Source organism: Aulostomus chinensis, chromosome 9 (genome assembly GCF_037954235.1).
Source record: "Aulostomus chinensis isolate RoL2024-O1b breed Wild chromosome 9, RoL_Achi_v1.0, whole genome shotgun sequence".
Taxonomy (NCBI): Eukaryota; Metazoa; Chordata; class Actinopteri; order Syngnathiformes; family Aulostomidae; genus Aulostomus; species Aulostomus chinensis.
In genome coordinates this window covers 24672283-24687433 of record NC_141328.1, presented here as the reverse complement: position 1 = coordinate 24687433, position 15151 = coordinate 24672283, and the positions used below count along the sequence as shown (strand labels likewise).

At 43.0% G+C, this 15151-nt stretch overlaps 3 protein-coding genes across 5 annotated transcripts in view; 1 reads left to right on the top strand and 2 right to left on the bottom strand.

Annotated features, from left to right (window-relative positions):
* Positions 1-2876, bottom strand: part of phactr3a (phosphatase and actin regulator 3a) — a 32425-nt gene extending 29549 nt beyond the window's left edge. For both annotated transcript variants that reach the window (XM_086214480.1, XM_086214481.1), the window contains exon 1: positions 2611-2876. In XM_086214480.1, the coding sequence (XP_086070606.1) occupies positions 2611-2713 (103 nt within the window). In that variant the 5' untranslated portion in view covers positions 2714-2876. The remainder of the gene's footprint in view (positions 1-2610) is intronic.
* A 721-nt stretch (positions 2877-3597) lies between these two features.
* pigt (phosphatidylinositol glycan anchor biosynthesis, class T) lies at positions 3598-10918 on the top strand. Its single transcript, XM_086214471.1, has 11 exons — positions 3598-4048; positions 4981-5158; positions 5316-5443; positions 5593-5693; positions 6744-6918; positions 7014-7111; positions 7207-7363; positions 7719-7919; positions 8662-8827; positions 8997-9080; positions 9166-10918. The coding sequence occupies exons 1-11, from the start codon at positions 3661-3663 to the stop codon at positions 9413-9415; spliced, it is 1926 nt and encodes a 641-aa protein (XP_086070597.1). The 5' UTR covers positions 3598-3660; the 3' UTR covers positions 9416-10918.
* A 56-nt stretch (positions 10919-10974) lies between these two features.
* Positions 10975-13761, bottom strand: wfdc2 (WAP four-disulfide core domain 2). 2 transcript variants are annotated; one of them, XM_086214472.1, is made up of 4 exons: positions 13578-13761; positions 13248-13391; positions 12946-13083; positions 10975-12853 (listed from the first exon to the last, which is right to left on the bottom strand). In XM_086214472.1, the coding sequence occupies exons 1-4, from the start codon at positions 13681-13683 to the stop codon at positions 12720-12722; spliced, it is 522 nt and encodes a 173-aa protein (XP_086070598.1). In that variant the 5' UTR covers positions 13684-13761; the 3' UTR covers positions 10975-12719. The 2 variants fall into 2 exon arrangements, with proteins under 2 accessions (XP_086070598.1, XP_086070599.1); XM_086214473.1 differs by lacking the exon at positions 13248-13391 and having other exon boundaries at positions 10977-12853; positions 13578-13754.
* Between the last annotated feature and the right edge of the window lie 1390 nt (positions 13762-15151).

Sequence of the window (15151 nt, the reverse complement as noted above, 5' to 3'; positions counted from 1 at the left end):
ATATCAAATAATCTTAACCAGTGATGCCCCTCTCGCACTTGAGTAATTTGTGTTCACGTTCAATTGGTACAGTAGGTGTTTTGTTTTGGTTTAAAACTTAAACTAAAAGCACGTCTGACACGTTGCATTGACCAAGTCTGACTTTGAGACAAAGTGGCATTCTATCACCAGGAGAGTCTGCCTGAGAAAACTGAACAAACTCACTCAACAATGTTTTTGTACTGCTCGTCTAGACTGATGCTCTTAAATTACTTCAACGTGGCCTAATTAAAGCACAGCTCAAAGAGGATGTCCCCGTCCACTCACCATCAGACACACACTCCAAAGCCTGAAAACATCTATTGTGTGAGTCCAGCACAGACGATTGGAACTCTTATATCTCGCACTTAAAGTGACGTGTCACCCAAAAAACGAATTTTGCTTTTCAACTACTCACAGAGGGATATCCTGAGCTCACAAAAGCTGTTTGTTTTTTGCTTGTTTTCTACTGCTGCATCACCACAGAATGCAGAAAGATCCAGCCACCTATGTTTGGCTTGAAGCCAATGGTGACTGACAGCTAACAACAGCGAAACTACCCAAAACCGTTCGTTAACAAACTCACAAGTGCATCCTTCAAGTACTGCGAATGAGTGTGAGTGGGTCGGTTCAACTGAGTGGGCCAGCTAGTCTCACTCAGCGGGTGCTACCGCACTCAAAGTGTTTTAGTTTGTATTTCTTTTTTTTTTAAACTCAAAACCGAGTGTTTCTTTTACTGAGCACACGGCTGGATACGGAAGACGTGTATCATACCAGACATGCGCTTGAGCATTTTTAAATGAAGGAGTTTATTGGGAGTTTTGCTCTCATTTCATTGCTGCAGCTGTCGTTAGCTGTCCGTCACCAGCACCAAGCTAAATAAATGTGGCTGACTCCTTCTGCGTTCTGGAGTTACAGAGAATCAATGCAGGAGGAGGAGGGAAAGCATCTTTGTGAGGTTCGTTGTTGGTATTTAAATGGTTAAAAAAAGAAAGCACTTTTAGGGTTGAGGATTGTGTCAGGGGTGGTTAAAGACGGCCTCATGCTACAGTTGGATTGAATCACACACTGTCTTGGGGCTACGATAACTGCACCTTCGTTCAAGAGAAAACATTGCTCCGATTCTGTGTGATGGTCAGCTGCTTTCTCTATTGACTCGCCTCTCCAATGTTGAGTAATGACACAATGTCAGCCTTTGCAGCTGCAAGGGCCACTGTGTTTGGGTGGTGATGGTGGTGGTGGTGGTGGGGGGGGGGGGGCAGCCAAAGTAATCCTTTGGCAAAGACTGGCATCCCAGACGCTAGCGCAGTGATGATCCACACAGAGGGAGGGGCGAGCGATGTGTACTTTGGGTCACCAGACACTGACATTGGAGTTGCATCTACTGTGTCTTTCATTTGCATTGGAAGTTAGGCCACGATGGGCACACACACCGGTATTAACCGTTCCCTGATGACTTGAGCTCTCATCGTGAGTGCGGTTGATCTGTCAGGCTTGTGTTGTTTACTCAGGTGTGTCAGAGGCCCAGTGTGACATTATCACATCCACCTATGTGTGAATTAAATCATCCAAAGGAGGTCTGGATTCTGCAAATGTGCACTGGGCAGTTGACGGGTGTTGCTTGAGAGATGTGAAAAACAGGGAGTTCATTAGTGAACAGTTGAAAGGTGAATGACACCCATCTCGGTTTTTTTTCTGAATCATTCGGTCGAGGACTTGTGTGTGTAAAACTCACCATGTGTGGGAGGAAGCAATGATTCTCTCCAAGCCCACACAACATGACCATAAATAACTTCACTTATGTAAAAAAATAAAAAAAAAATCACGCACATATTGGTAAATTGTGCAAAAAGAAAAGTCCTCTATACAGCCTATCTGCTCCCTGTTTGTTATTAATGGGAGATCAGTTCATCCATATGCAGGAGGATGACTTACGTATCGGATAAACAGGGACTCAGTGTTCAAAAGCAAAACCTGCAGGATTCATGAATTGGTGAGCTGTGGTGAATTCCACCTATAGCTCATAGCTCGCATCACGTGGTCGGCCGGGTATCGATAATAACACTGATCGGTTTTTGAAAGGAGGAAGAGGTATGGGAAGTGGGGGGGGGGGGTCATGGTTGTCAATAGCAGTGACAGAGCTTCAGGCATGTACAAGAGGATGTGCTTTTTTTTTTTAATGCAACACGGTAAAGCCAAAACAAGGATAATGGTGGCTGAGATGAGATGAGACAACAAATCCTGCCGTCAGTGGCCACGCACGCATGATGAATGTAGAGATGTGCATCACGCATGTTGACGGCGTTAAACGGCCCGTGATTCCTACACTAAACTGCTCCAGGCGTCTCAGTGCATCTGCGGGGACGTGCAGCCGCTGATAGACGACGAGGTGACAGATTTCATTTTCAACGTGCGTCCCCACGATTCAGCGTTTCAGCCTCCAAGGTTGGCCGCTAATTATCACTCCCCACTGGGCAGGCAAGGCTGCCTTTTGGACACCACAGCATCGCCAAAGATAAGACTTGATCCACACACAAAAAACAACCAATTATTTATCAAACAGATACCCAGACAATGACGCGTGTATCTTACCTGTTCCGTGAGCCAAATCGATGCCCGGTTCCGTGAGTATGTTCGGGTCACTTTGAGATCTGCCTCGTTGCAGACAGCCGTCTAGTCCATCCGATGTAGCCATAGGGAGACAGCGCAGGAATCCTGTATAAAATATTGAAAAGCCAAGCAGAGGCAGGCAAGGTCAGGAGGAAAGCAGCGAGAGCAGATTTAATTCGCTCTGACAACAGCCGCTTGGAGCATCTACCAGGGAGCCATGGCTGAGCAGAAATTCAGTGCATGTGTGTGTGTGTATGTGTGTGTGTGTGTGCGTGTCTGTGTGTGTGAGCGAGTTTGTGTGTGTGGATGTGGGAGGGGTGATATGCCCCCGATGATGCCCGTCCCTGTCCAGCAACAAGACCCTTTTCTACACAAGCATGCTGCACAATAAAACGTAGATTTGTTCTGTTTTTTCCCCTTCTGTGTTTCTTTTAAGAAAACACCTACAAAAAAATATTACATCCATGCCTTCATTTATTTGATGTCTATATCTCAGTTCTACTCAAACGCTTGAACATGTCGGATGAAATCATGCAAACATTGCAATAAATTAGTAAGACGCTGTCCAATTTAATCAATTACAATGCGCCAATGAACTGAACCGACATCGGTCAGCTGAGTACGTACATCCTCTCCTCAAAGGGACGCGGGGACCACACTTTTGTCTTATTGTGTTTGTTATTTATTTGCTATGACTTCCGTCCAAGTCTCTAGACCACAGTTGGCTTTTAAAAAAAAAACAACACGCAAAGTACACGCAAAAACACGGCATACATGTTGTTTAAAACAATCTCCTTAGAGAAAATTATATATATGGAATCAATCTGACCGTATTTCTTGACAATTCTTATGTTGTGTTTGCATTTAGACGTAATATATCATTTAAAAAAACACAATTTTACCCAAAACAAAGCATATTTAGATCAGTGCCACGGAACTCAAGATAGAAGCAGGTCATTGGCTGGTGAATATTGTGACGCAACAATGCGGAAGTGAGTGACAGCCAGCTGCCGCACCGCAGGAGGAAAAAAAATGGCAGCGTTCAGGCGTCACTTCTCGGTTGTACTGTTAATTCTTTGTAGTTACTCGGTGTTCGCTGTCACAGACGGTCAGGACTCGCCGTCTGTCAGCACTCCCCACGTTGCTACGCAAAACACCCCACAAACAGCCCCCGAAACAGCGGAACGAACGGTGGAGCAGCCCGCGGTGCAGGACAGGCAATGGGAAGCGACTCACGGTGATGCTGCAGCTGTCAAACAGGACACTTCAGACGGTGTCCATGTGGTCCCTTCACCGGTGCCACACCCGTCAGACGATTTCCAGGAGGAACTGGTCCTCAGACCGCTGCACTCTGGAGACATTTACGCCAGTTTCCAATTCCGCGTCCGGTGGGACACAGACTTCACGAGGGGAAACAAAGGTAGAACATGCTAGCTGCTAGCAGCGCTAATGGCAGTCTTTAGTTCTCCTTTAGTTTAGGAAAAGTCAGACCTACCCGAAATCGCTCTCTCTCTGTCTCTCTCTCTCTCTCTCTGTCTCTCTCTCTCTCTCTCTCATGAGCAGGCATAAAAACCCAGTTTTCTACGTGATCTCTTAAATTAATGTACAGTCCAATAAGTGAAAAATGCTAGATGTCTGAGCAGCTGAACAGGTAAAATCAATGTGGTGACACGTCTGTGACTGGTATAACCCTCTTTATGGGTTGATCAAGTGGTATCAAACTGCAGTTTTACACAAGTACAGTCTTAAACGATAAACTGAGTGTGTTACAGGGAGCGGATTATGTTTTCATATGGTGTATATTGTATTTACTGTGTTATGTTTTGATCCGTTTTGTCTTTTTTCATTAAGGGCGTAATTTAACGTTCTTTGAGTTTTTCAAATGAAAAGTTTACAGCTGAATATTTTTTTTTGGGGGGGGGGGGTTTGTACCATCATGTGATGTTAGTTCTTGAATCCATCTTGCCACTGCACACATGTGAAAGTCATCAAACACAGCGAGCATAAAGTAGAAGTTTTCCCTGAAGAATTCCTGGCAGAAATCCCTCTTTTGACTATTTTGGTGCGAAAGGGGTTAGATTTAGGAAAAAACGTCATGTTGCAGGTTAAAATAGAAGCTTTTACAAAAGCCTTTCTGTTTGACGGATTCTGGCAGAAGGCCTTTGAGACAAACTTCTCCCATGTGCACAAAGGGACTGTTCAGTACTCTGTCAGCTGCTGTTCACCCAGAGTACAAGAATACAATAGTTCCGATATATGTCATAAATTCCTCAAATTCTTACTACTTTAATTGCCATTTTAAGTGCACATCAATTTCCTTTGCTCATTTTTTTTTTTAACTATGTTTCTTAGTGTCCCACTATCGGCTGTTCCCCAAGTCTCTGGGCCATGTCATCTCCAAATTCTCCGTGCGTGAGCTGCACATCTCCTTCACACAGGGATACTGGAGGACCATGCAATGGGGGCAGCCCTTCCTGCCGTCCCCGCCTGGGGCTGAGCTCTGGGTTTGGTTCCAGGACTCTGTGACTGAGTGAGTCCGCTTTGCACCGGTTCCCTACCATTTTTAAAGACATTTTTTTCCCACTACAGTTTCTTCATAGTTTGCTTTCGTTTTAAACTACTTTGCTGTCCTGTAATTGATTTTTTCTTTAGTAATATCATGTGCATCTTTTCTGGCTTCTCCCCAGTGTGGATGGTACGTGGAGGGAGCTGACAAATGTTTTGTCGGGGATCTTCTGCGCCTCGTTGAACTTCATTGACTCTACCAACACTGTGCAGCCAAGTGCCTCCTTCAAACCACTGGGGATTGGCAACGGTACACTGAGGCCGTCTCGGTTTTGTCTTGCACGTATTTTTGTTCAGCTCCAGCGGGTTGATCTGCTGCCTTGTAGCATCCGATTGCTGCAGATTTCCTCCAGGACACATTTCATCACTAATAGACTGATTATGCTTCTGTGTGTTCAGTGACGGACCACCGATTCCTTCGCTACGCCACACTCCCGCGTGAAATTGTTTGCACTGAAAATTTGACACCCTGGAAGAAGCTCTTGCCATGTGGCTCCAAGGTGAGAGTGTGATATGGGCCAAACTAACTTCATTGTTCAGACAGACGGATGATCCAGAATAGGGCTGAGTTTAAAAAAAATCGAAGGAATCAATTTTAATCGATCTCCCTTTAAATGGTTCATAAGCGATTCATAAAATCCAAGGATCGATCTTTTAACTTGAGTAGTTTTTTCTTCATTGGATGTGCGGAGAAGCAGCATGAAGTATCAACCCTTCTTGTCTCACGTGATCAGCGTATAGCGCTGCTTTCCACGGAACAAGATCTCGTGAGATGTTACTACCAGCAGTCAAGCAAACATGGCAGAAGCAAGTCCATCTCTCAAGGCACCGCAGACCAGTTTAAAAGCTGATGTTTGGATGTATTTCGGATTTAACAAGTTGAACAAAAACAATGAATTGGACAAAAAACAAGTAATATGCAACGGGAAGGTAAAATACAGTGGCAACATGATGAATGTTCGAAAGCATTTGACGAGACATCACCCAGAAACAGTCACCAGGGCTCAAACAAACCAGCCTGGAGCAGGTGTTGGCGCCCAAGTTACCAGCAAACTCTCAACGTGCAAAGAAAATAACCGAAGCTGTTGCAATTTTTATACCCATGGACATACAACCATACAGTGTCTTTGAAAATGATTGTTTCCAAAGTTGCCAAAAGATTGCTTGTTAAATTTATAGGATTATTTTAACTGATGTCCCTGACTGAATCAATGTCAGTCGGATTGGATCAAATCTTGAATCGAATCGAATTGGGACCTTGTCATATCGAATTGAATTGATTTGGAAAATCTGAATCAATACCCAGCCCTAATCCAGAATGCTGTTGCCGGGTTTGTAACAAGCTCACACAACATCTACTTGCAGCAGAAAGAATCAGCCTCAGACGTCTGCTACCTGACCATAAATGTGAAATCCTGACCTCCTGACCCAGTACAAACCTTACAGCTGGATCGATATGACAGGTTGTCTGCAGGGTAAAAACTAAAACAGCTCAAATAAATGTGGAGGCTGATGTGTTGATCTGCTTTTTGTTATTGTTGCCCTCACAGGCTGGCCTTGCTGTCCTGCTGAAGTCAGAGAAACTCTTCCACAGCAGTTTTCACTCCCAGGCGGTGCACATCCGACCTGTATGTCAGGACTGGCAATGCAAAACCACATCATGGGAGCTGAGACAGACAATGAATGTTGTCTTTGACCTTCACACCTCTGGACAGGGCAAACGAGGTGAGCAGAGGCACTCGTGTTCCTCCTCCTACCCAGTTTGTGGGTAGATTTTGCCGCCACGCTGATATCTCCTGGGGTTTCACTTGATCCTTCAGAGTGGTCTCTGTTCAAGATGTTCTCCCGGACCCTGACAGAAGCTTGTCCGCTGGCCTCCTCCAGTAAAATCTACATCGACATCACGGACAACCCCCAGGTGTGATTTACACAAAGGATTCTGTTCTTCTGTCTAAATAAAGGACTAAAGCTGGCAATTTCCTGCAGAACTAAAACACATTTGTCATGTTGCAGGGGGAGCAGTTTGAGCTGAGCCCGCCCTCTCCTCTGCTGAGCCAGGCAGTGGTGATGGGGGACAGACGAACCTTCTCTGTTTACGATCTGACCCAGCAAACCACCTTTGGCACCACTCGCTCCCTCAATGTGCTGATTCGCTGGAAATCCAGTGAGGGTGAGAAAGAGTTTGTTCCCCAGCTTGTCTCTGTTGCTGCCTTTTCACACAACACTGACAAATATGGGTCTGGTACCATCACCATCATCCATCAATTTTTTGTTTTGAAATTTGTTTTATTTTGATGCGCCTTTCCTGTGTGTGTTCCTTCCTGTCCGACTTGACACGATTGCTCTAAAATGGACTGATAGACTCACATGGGTGCTGCTCTGAAGCTAACTTTGCTTGTCAGCTTTTATTAGAAAATGTATTAAAGATCGAATATTTTTAACAAATGTAAGAAGAGAAACGGACTGAAAGATGTGTCCTTCCTGTAAAGTTGCTTACATAAGTCGGCCATTTTGTCATCTTGCAGGTCACATGCTGCGCCCCTTGCTCCATGCGGAGCGTTATGTGGCTGGTTATGGGCTTCAGACGGGAGAAATTCACACACTGATGTACAACAACCACCCGTACAGGTCGTTCCCTGTGCTGCTGCTGGACTCGGTACCCTGGTACCTTCGTCTCTACATCCACACCCTCACCGTCACCAGCAAGGGGAAGAGCAACAACCCCAGTGAGTCGCTTTAGAGAGGAAAAGTGTGTGTGTGTGCATCCCAATCCTACAACATTGATACGTGCGACTCGTTCAAGTTAAACAACCTTTTACATGAATTATGGTGGTTAGTAGCTGAAGTGAAGGTTGTTTTGTCATATGAACTCTGACGGCGTGCAGAGAATCAGGTGAAGTTTCCCCTCCACACATGCAGACACAACGGGAGATTCTCACCTATGTGAAATATTCCATACAGCTGAGGTGACTGATGGTGCCCAGGTAGTGTGCCAGAAGAAAGACATGAGGCAGATACAGTGCTGTGTTCATGCAGACGCTTCGTTACTTGGTCAGAAACAACTGTGGCTCAGTGTCCCTGGAGTTTGTCTGATGATTTGAGCATCAGCCAAAGGGCACTTATGTTGACTTTTTTTTTGTGTGAAAAGGACCGTTCCTCTTCCCTTTCTAGTTTTTCCTCCAGTGGAATAACACGGAGAATAAATGCAGAAATGAACGCAAATATACAGGAGTTACACACTATGTTACAGGGACAGGATGACCACCGTTGAAGTTATTAAATGCCATGTAGGTGCTCCTTTTCACCACAAGGAGGAGAAAATGAGTAATATTTTGAGCTATTAAGGCTTTGCTGAAAGATTGTAGTGGACCTTTACACACACTCATTTATGGGAAATACTCTTATGATATCATACGTAAAGTTCTGATGACTTACTGAATCGATGGTGTTCCTCTCTCTCTCTGCTAGGCTACATCCACTACCAGCCGTCTAAGGACCGCGTGAGACCCCACCTGCTGGAGATGCTGATCCAGCTTCCTCCCAACTCTGTCACTGAGGTCACCGTGCAGTTTGAGAGAGCTCTGCTCAAGTGGACTGAATACACCCCCGATCCAAACCACGGCTTCTATGTCGGGTATGTGTGAAGGAGGAAGCATTTGTTTTCTCACTTGCTTCTGCCAAGTCGAGATAGGAAGCTGTTGCCGTATGACATTGATAAATATACAAGCGCAAGTTTGAAAATTGTCAGATTTAGTTTGTGGGTTTGACTTAAATCTGACTAAATTTTCTTTTTCAATGTTTAGGTCATCAGTTGTCAGTTCTCTTGTGCCAAGCATTGTCGCTATGGATACGAATAGCACTCAGGAACGCCCCCTTTTCAGCAGCTTGTAAGTATTAAAAAGTTTCCTCCTTGTTCAAGTGTTTGAGTTCCTTGTGGAAAGCAGGCTGGTGAAATGTTCTGTCTCCCTCCAGTTTTCCCTGTAAAGAGGAGTCCAGCTACTTTGTACGCGTCTACACGGAGCCATTACTGGTTAACCTGCCCACTCCAGACTTCAGTATGCCTTATAATGTCATCTGCCTGACCTGCACTGTTGTTGCCGTGGGTTACGGATCCTTGTACAACCTTCTCACCCGCAGTTTCCAAATTGAAGAGCCCAGCCCAGGATTAGCCAAACGGTTAGCCAACATCATCCGAAAGATTAGGGGCGTGCCGCCACTCTGAGACTAAAGATCTCCCTTGTGGAAAGGACATTTTCTGTTTGGTTAAACCACTGGTAATTATGGGATATTCAGGGAATCAAGCACTGGTACAAGTGTTTCAAAAACGGTCATTTGAAGGTTTTGTTTTCAAATGGAAGAAGACCAAAAAAATCTATTTATTTGCCAGCGATGGAAAGCACATTGGGCTCTGCTTAGAGTTTTTTTTAAAGTGTCTCATGTCAAAGGAACCAGTCTGGGCTGTATGCTGCAGCGGTAACTGCACTAAGGTGTTTTAGTTTGTGAATGTTTGAGGACACAACTCTCCTACATGATGACATCATCAGTTCTTAAGGCCATTTTGACAGCGTTTGGAGACGACTAGTTTGGACTTACGAGATCTCAAAGTTATGTTCACATTTGGTCTCGGCCACAATTTTATTGAACTGCAAAACATGAACATCAAAGAACTAAGAAAAATAGTTTTCTGTGTCCAACAAATAAACACAGCAGGCCAAACTGGGAAACATCATGTTTTCTTAAGAGTTCCTGATGCAGCTGGCGTGGGTTCTGCAGTAGTCGTAAAATTAAAGGAAACAGATCAGTACCTTGAATATGTTAATGATGATGTTTTACCAAAAAGCGCAGCTGTCTTTTGTTTAGCTAATGTCTGAGTAATCACACTACAAGTCTGAAACAACCTTTCCAGTGAAGAAGGAACAGCCCCTTACGTTAAATATTTATTTTTGCATCCGTTGTTGGATGTACATTTGAATGTCAAGGGCTTACTTCCCGCTGTGGAAACGTCACGTTACTTCCTAAATATTCTGTTTGTCCCCCTTAATTTTGCAGTTGCAGGTCTCATTCATATTTCTCATCTTCTTACTGTCCATCTGTCAAACTCCAGATGAGAGAGAAGGAATATCAAAGTTACCATGACTTATTACTGTGTACTCAGCAGGAAGGCTTGGCCCTGTGTTCTACCTGTCAGGCTGCAGCCAAGCCTCAGACGCTGAGACCTGACGTGCAGCCTGAAAGGAAGACTGCAGGCTCAGCTTCAACGAAACAACGACTGTGTGCATTATATTCAAGATTCTTCTTTAAAATATGAAAGAATTGGACACCAATCAAATTAGAAATTGGCAATAAAGAGTCGTTTTTTTTTTTTTTTTAGATGCATTCTTTTTAAATGATCAAGTGTTAAGTTTGAGTTTAATTTGGGTCAGTTTGTTGTAAATATAGCAATTCACATGCCATTTTTAGCTTTCTACCATGAATGTGGTAAGCGTTATATTTTTTTATAGTTTACACAAATGTTCCAGAAATCGGATTCACACACATACTGAAATAATAACCCGTGTCCTTGTTGAATGTTGCTGGTCTCAGCGATTAATTGCCTTTATTCATCCGTGTCGTTAACTGGTGGGGTTTCTAAAGTGACTTGTATGAATCTTTCATCATGAAAAGGGACAAATATAACCGCATTTGTGTTGCTCTGAATAAAGAAACCTCTTCTGTTAGCTTGTCTGCTGTTTGACTTGTGATTGTCCGAAGTGATACTGCATCATTGCGAGGGAAAAAAAAAAACCCAACTCATGACCGATGTTCTTTATTGCTTTTACAATAAACTGACAAATAGTTGTATTCAAATGACTGGCTGCGAAAGACAGTACCGGGTTCTAAACCGCAGTAGAGCCGGAGCTGTATTACTTCCAACTGAGTGCTCACATTTTTGTGTAAACAAACTTGGCCCCATTCTGGCAGACTCAGAGGACAAACACAGAAGTCTCTGTATTTGGCTGGTCAGCAACTCTCAGCCCTGCACATTTCTGCAGCCGCATGGAACAAAAAGAGAGGAAAACACAGCATTCCACACGAGTGATGCTCAGCTGCAAATGATGTTTTCTCTCCAAGCAAGTAGGTTTACTGCCAGAGAACATACTGTATCTGCTGGCTCAGGCTTCACAGTCTAGTTTCAAGGATGCATACCTCACGGGATGAGCAGCTAGTCCAAATCTTAATGACATAGCTTTCACTTTTTCAACCATATGTTTGTGATTTGCTAGACAAGTAGTTTGGCAGACATTTGGTTAAAAAAAAAAAAAAAACAACTTTTGGGGAAGAGAAAACTTCGCTGCTCTTGGATTTTAAACAAAAGAAAAGAACTTTTGTATAGGTTTTAAGATAGGAGATGTGAAGCAGACATTCTTGGCCACAGATAAGATTCTTTTCTGCCAGACATTACTTTCCATTCTTGGCGTATTTCATCATTTGTTCTCGCAGCCAAGTTCTCACCTAAAACGCCAAAACAGACCTGTGAAACTCGACCTGGATCCGGCAGAGTGATACATGTGCAACACATTCCTGGTTCATGGAAACATGTTTATTTGATATCAGGAAATCTAAAATAGAACCGCACACATTAAAACCGCAGGAACATCCGATATGAAAAACAGTCCATTTCTAAAGCAAATAGTTCCTAAACTACACGCTATTACAAAAAAGATTTGGGACTACAATTAGTTTGTTACTCTTAACAAGCATAGTACAGTACAAGCAGACACCATGTTGTCAGGGGATATTCTGGTGCAAATACTTCTGTCACAATAAATCTATTAAAAAAAACACATAGGAAGGACAACACAGACTTACAGAAGCTGAGAAAGGATGTATTTGCATTTAATTTTTTTTTTTTGCCACTCATAATAATAAGGGATAAAGATAATAACTGATATAATAATGCATTTCTGTTATTGTTCAGTTACGTTGAGATAATGAGTTGATTACTCAGTGCAGAGGTGCCTAAATGTTTTTAATTGGAGGGCAAAAAAACTAATTTTGCTTCATTCTGCAACCAAATTATGAAAAAAAAAAAACGGCCGAGGGATAAAACAGGAGTATTTTCACCTCAATAAAAACCCCAGGATAATCGGTGATTTACATAATTTTTAAAAATCATGTAATATTTTGTCATGTTATTATTTGTGTATTCATCTATTCATTTGTTACATCAAGACCTTTGAAATTGAACCTTATCGTGGGCCAACTTTGGCCCCCAGCCTCCACTTTGGGCAGCCCTGGTCGAGCGATGACAGGACATTTTCTCCTAATCATAAGATAATAAGAAGTTCAGCCTTTCTCGCCTTCCGTAGCCTTTCTATCTTAAAAGATCAAAACAGGTTGTGCAATTACCACTCCAATGTTGTGTCACAGTATGTTACTTTGGAGTTTACAAGGAACAAAAACGTAAAACCTGGTGCAGTTTCTCATTTCTCAATGTAATTTCTGTCCTATTGGATGAAGGAAACCAAACAAGTGCGCTGGTCCAATCAGCAGGGTTCACTGCAGGCGTGGCCGCAAGTCGTCCTGCAGCACTTCTGCTCTCCTGGACACTGACCATCATGGTAGCAGTACTCAGCACACATGGGGGTTCCTTGAGGTGGGGCGCAGCGACCTGGCTTCACTAACACCCGGGAGAGGGAGAGAACACTCAGGATGACAGGGCAGCACATGAATGCGATCACAGGAGATTCTTCCTCTCACCTGACATCTCACCTGTGTACGGGGCAATGCACTCGTGGCCACATCCGTTGTGACAGCATTTCTCATCGTTGGGGCAGTCGCTGTCATCAGAGCAGAATTCAGCACACAGCCCTACCCCCCAGCGACGGCGTGGACACACTCCTCGCTTGGCTGAAGAGGAAGAGAAATCAACAAAGAGGTTATGACAAAATCATGGAGAGGGTTGATTCTGCTGGCCTTTAATGGAGCGTCCATGTTTTCTCTCCAAGTCAGCTCTGAGAAGAATGAATACGATTTAACAGCTGTGAACTTGAGAAAAACAGTGAGGCTCGTACTGAAAGCAGGAGGGACACAGACAGCTCCACAGTCAAAGACACAGCATTTGTGGTCTGCAGGGCAGTCTTCATCACACACACACCCCTTATGTGATGGGACAACTTTAAGGCGACGAGGGCAGTGGCCTGGTTTTGGAAGAGTCGCTGGGGAAGAAGCATTGAAGCAGAAAAGGAAAATATCAGCGACAGTTACTATGAAGAAATCAAGGATCTGGTGTCTCGTTGCCACAGAGGCTGGTTGTGGAATGTACCAGAAGAACATGCGGTTTTCAGAAGGAAACATTGAACTTGAGAAAAAGACACACACAAACCAAATAAAATCACATTTACCTGTTAAGTTGCTCTCAGCTTCTGCAGTTAAACCTGGGTTTAGGTGCACAATTGCACCAAGAGCTAAAATCAGTGCACAAATCGGAGACCCGTGTTTCCTCATCATAACTTCTTGCACTCAAGAATGCGCTCATGTTTGGACACATATCCCAGTATCCAACCTGCAGGCTGGGCAGCTCAGTCCCAGGATCCTGGGTCCTTGTGCCCTTCATGTTACATCCCATCTGTGCTGAGCTTTGGATGACCAACAGCAGCCACATCTGTCCCAACCAGCTGCTTGTAATGGAGATTATTGGGGATTTTAAAGTTTATTATGTAACATTCAAATGTAAAAGACAAACAAACAAAATAAAAAAATAAATCCATATCTAACAATATTTACCTGCTGACAAATCAGTAATTCAATTCAAAATAATGGTGTGTTTTATAAGCATCTGAAAAAGCGACATAGCAAGAATAGGCCTGCAAAATCATCTCCATCAATGCCAAAATTCAGAATTTCTATCATAGAACAGAATGTATCACAGATTCTGGAATTACAGCCAGTAACAACATGCAGAATCTTTGAGAAAAATGCTGATTGCTTTTGTATCAAAGTCCATGTAAACAAAGGACACACACACATATAAAAGGCTTGTGGACCCATTTCAGGAATACATTGTTGTGAATAACTCATTATTTAGAGCTGATCATCTTTAAGATTTAATATCTTTCAATTTCATTTTAAGATTAGGGCATGTATGTTGTTTTTCTTGCACTGAAGTGCATTTGATGTTTACAGTTTTTATTCTATCTATTTTATATCCTTGTGCTGCATTTCAAGACAAATTAACCACGATTCTCTCAATTCACGGGTTTGGTACATGGTTATAATCTAATAATATGATAATTGGATGTATTTATATTTCTCCCTAAGAACATGAAGTACAGGTGAGAACAGATTCAGCAAACGTTCTCTCACCCAATGTTGCCATCTAGTGGCGTCCTTAGGAATTACATGTAAATTGTAATTTGGACCGTGAAATGTTGTGTGCACGTGTTGTGTCAAACTGTGTCTCCCATAAACATATATGGCAAACTCATCTGAGTTTTTTTCTGTGTTTATTTATACTCTGACCTTCTTTTCTTGGTCAGAGAGGATTTTTTTTTAAAGAAATTTGTTGACAGATTGGAGCGTGTGCAGTTTAACAAAAAGTAAATTCATAAAAATAATAACTTGCTGAGACATAGAAGGATTCCTCCTGATTGTACCGTCATAATGCTTCCTCAGCATGATTAATAATGTCATCATTCTTCAGCTGCACTTTCGTCACATCGTCTTAAACTGACCTTTCTCATATCTCATAAACCTGAGTGGCTCTGTCTTTTATCGTATCCTTTGACCTTACTGCCAATTGCAAACTCTCCCTTATATATTCATTGATTTATTTATTCTGGGATAAGCAAAAAAAAAAAATGTTTTTCAATCTGATGAAAGCAGATCTTTAATGCAAAAGCCAGACAGCAACAAAAACCATGTATTATGGTTCAGATGAAAGGATTTGGTATCGAAGACTGCATTTTGTTGTTGTTCA

Coding starts and splice junctions, on each gene's coding strand:
- pigt (XM_086214471.1), top strand. CDS start 3,661: ATGGCAGCGTTCAGGCGTCACTTCTCGGTTGTACTGTTAATTCTTTGT. Junction 7,364..7,718: donor TCGCTGGAAATCCAGTGAGG/GTGAGAAAGAGT, acceptor GTCATCTTGCAG/GTCACATGCTGCGCCCCTTG. Junction 9,081..9,165: donor CGCCCCCTTTTCAGCAGCTT/GTAAGTATTAAA, acceptor GTCTCCCTCCAG/TTTTCCCTGTAAAGAGGAGT.
- wfdc2 (XM_086214472.1), bottom strand. CDS start 13,683: ATGATGAGGAAACACGGGTCTCCGATTTGTGCACTGATTTTAGCTCTT. Junction 13,392..13,577: donor AGCTGAGAGCAACTTAACAG/GTAAATGTGATT, acceptor CTTCTTCCCCAG/CGACTCTTCCAAAACCAGGC. Junction 12,854..12,945: donor GTGCATTGCCCCGTACACAG/GTGAGATGTCAG, acceptor CCCGGGTGTTAG/TGAAGCCAGGTCGCTGCGCC.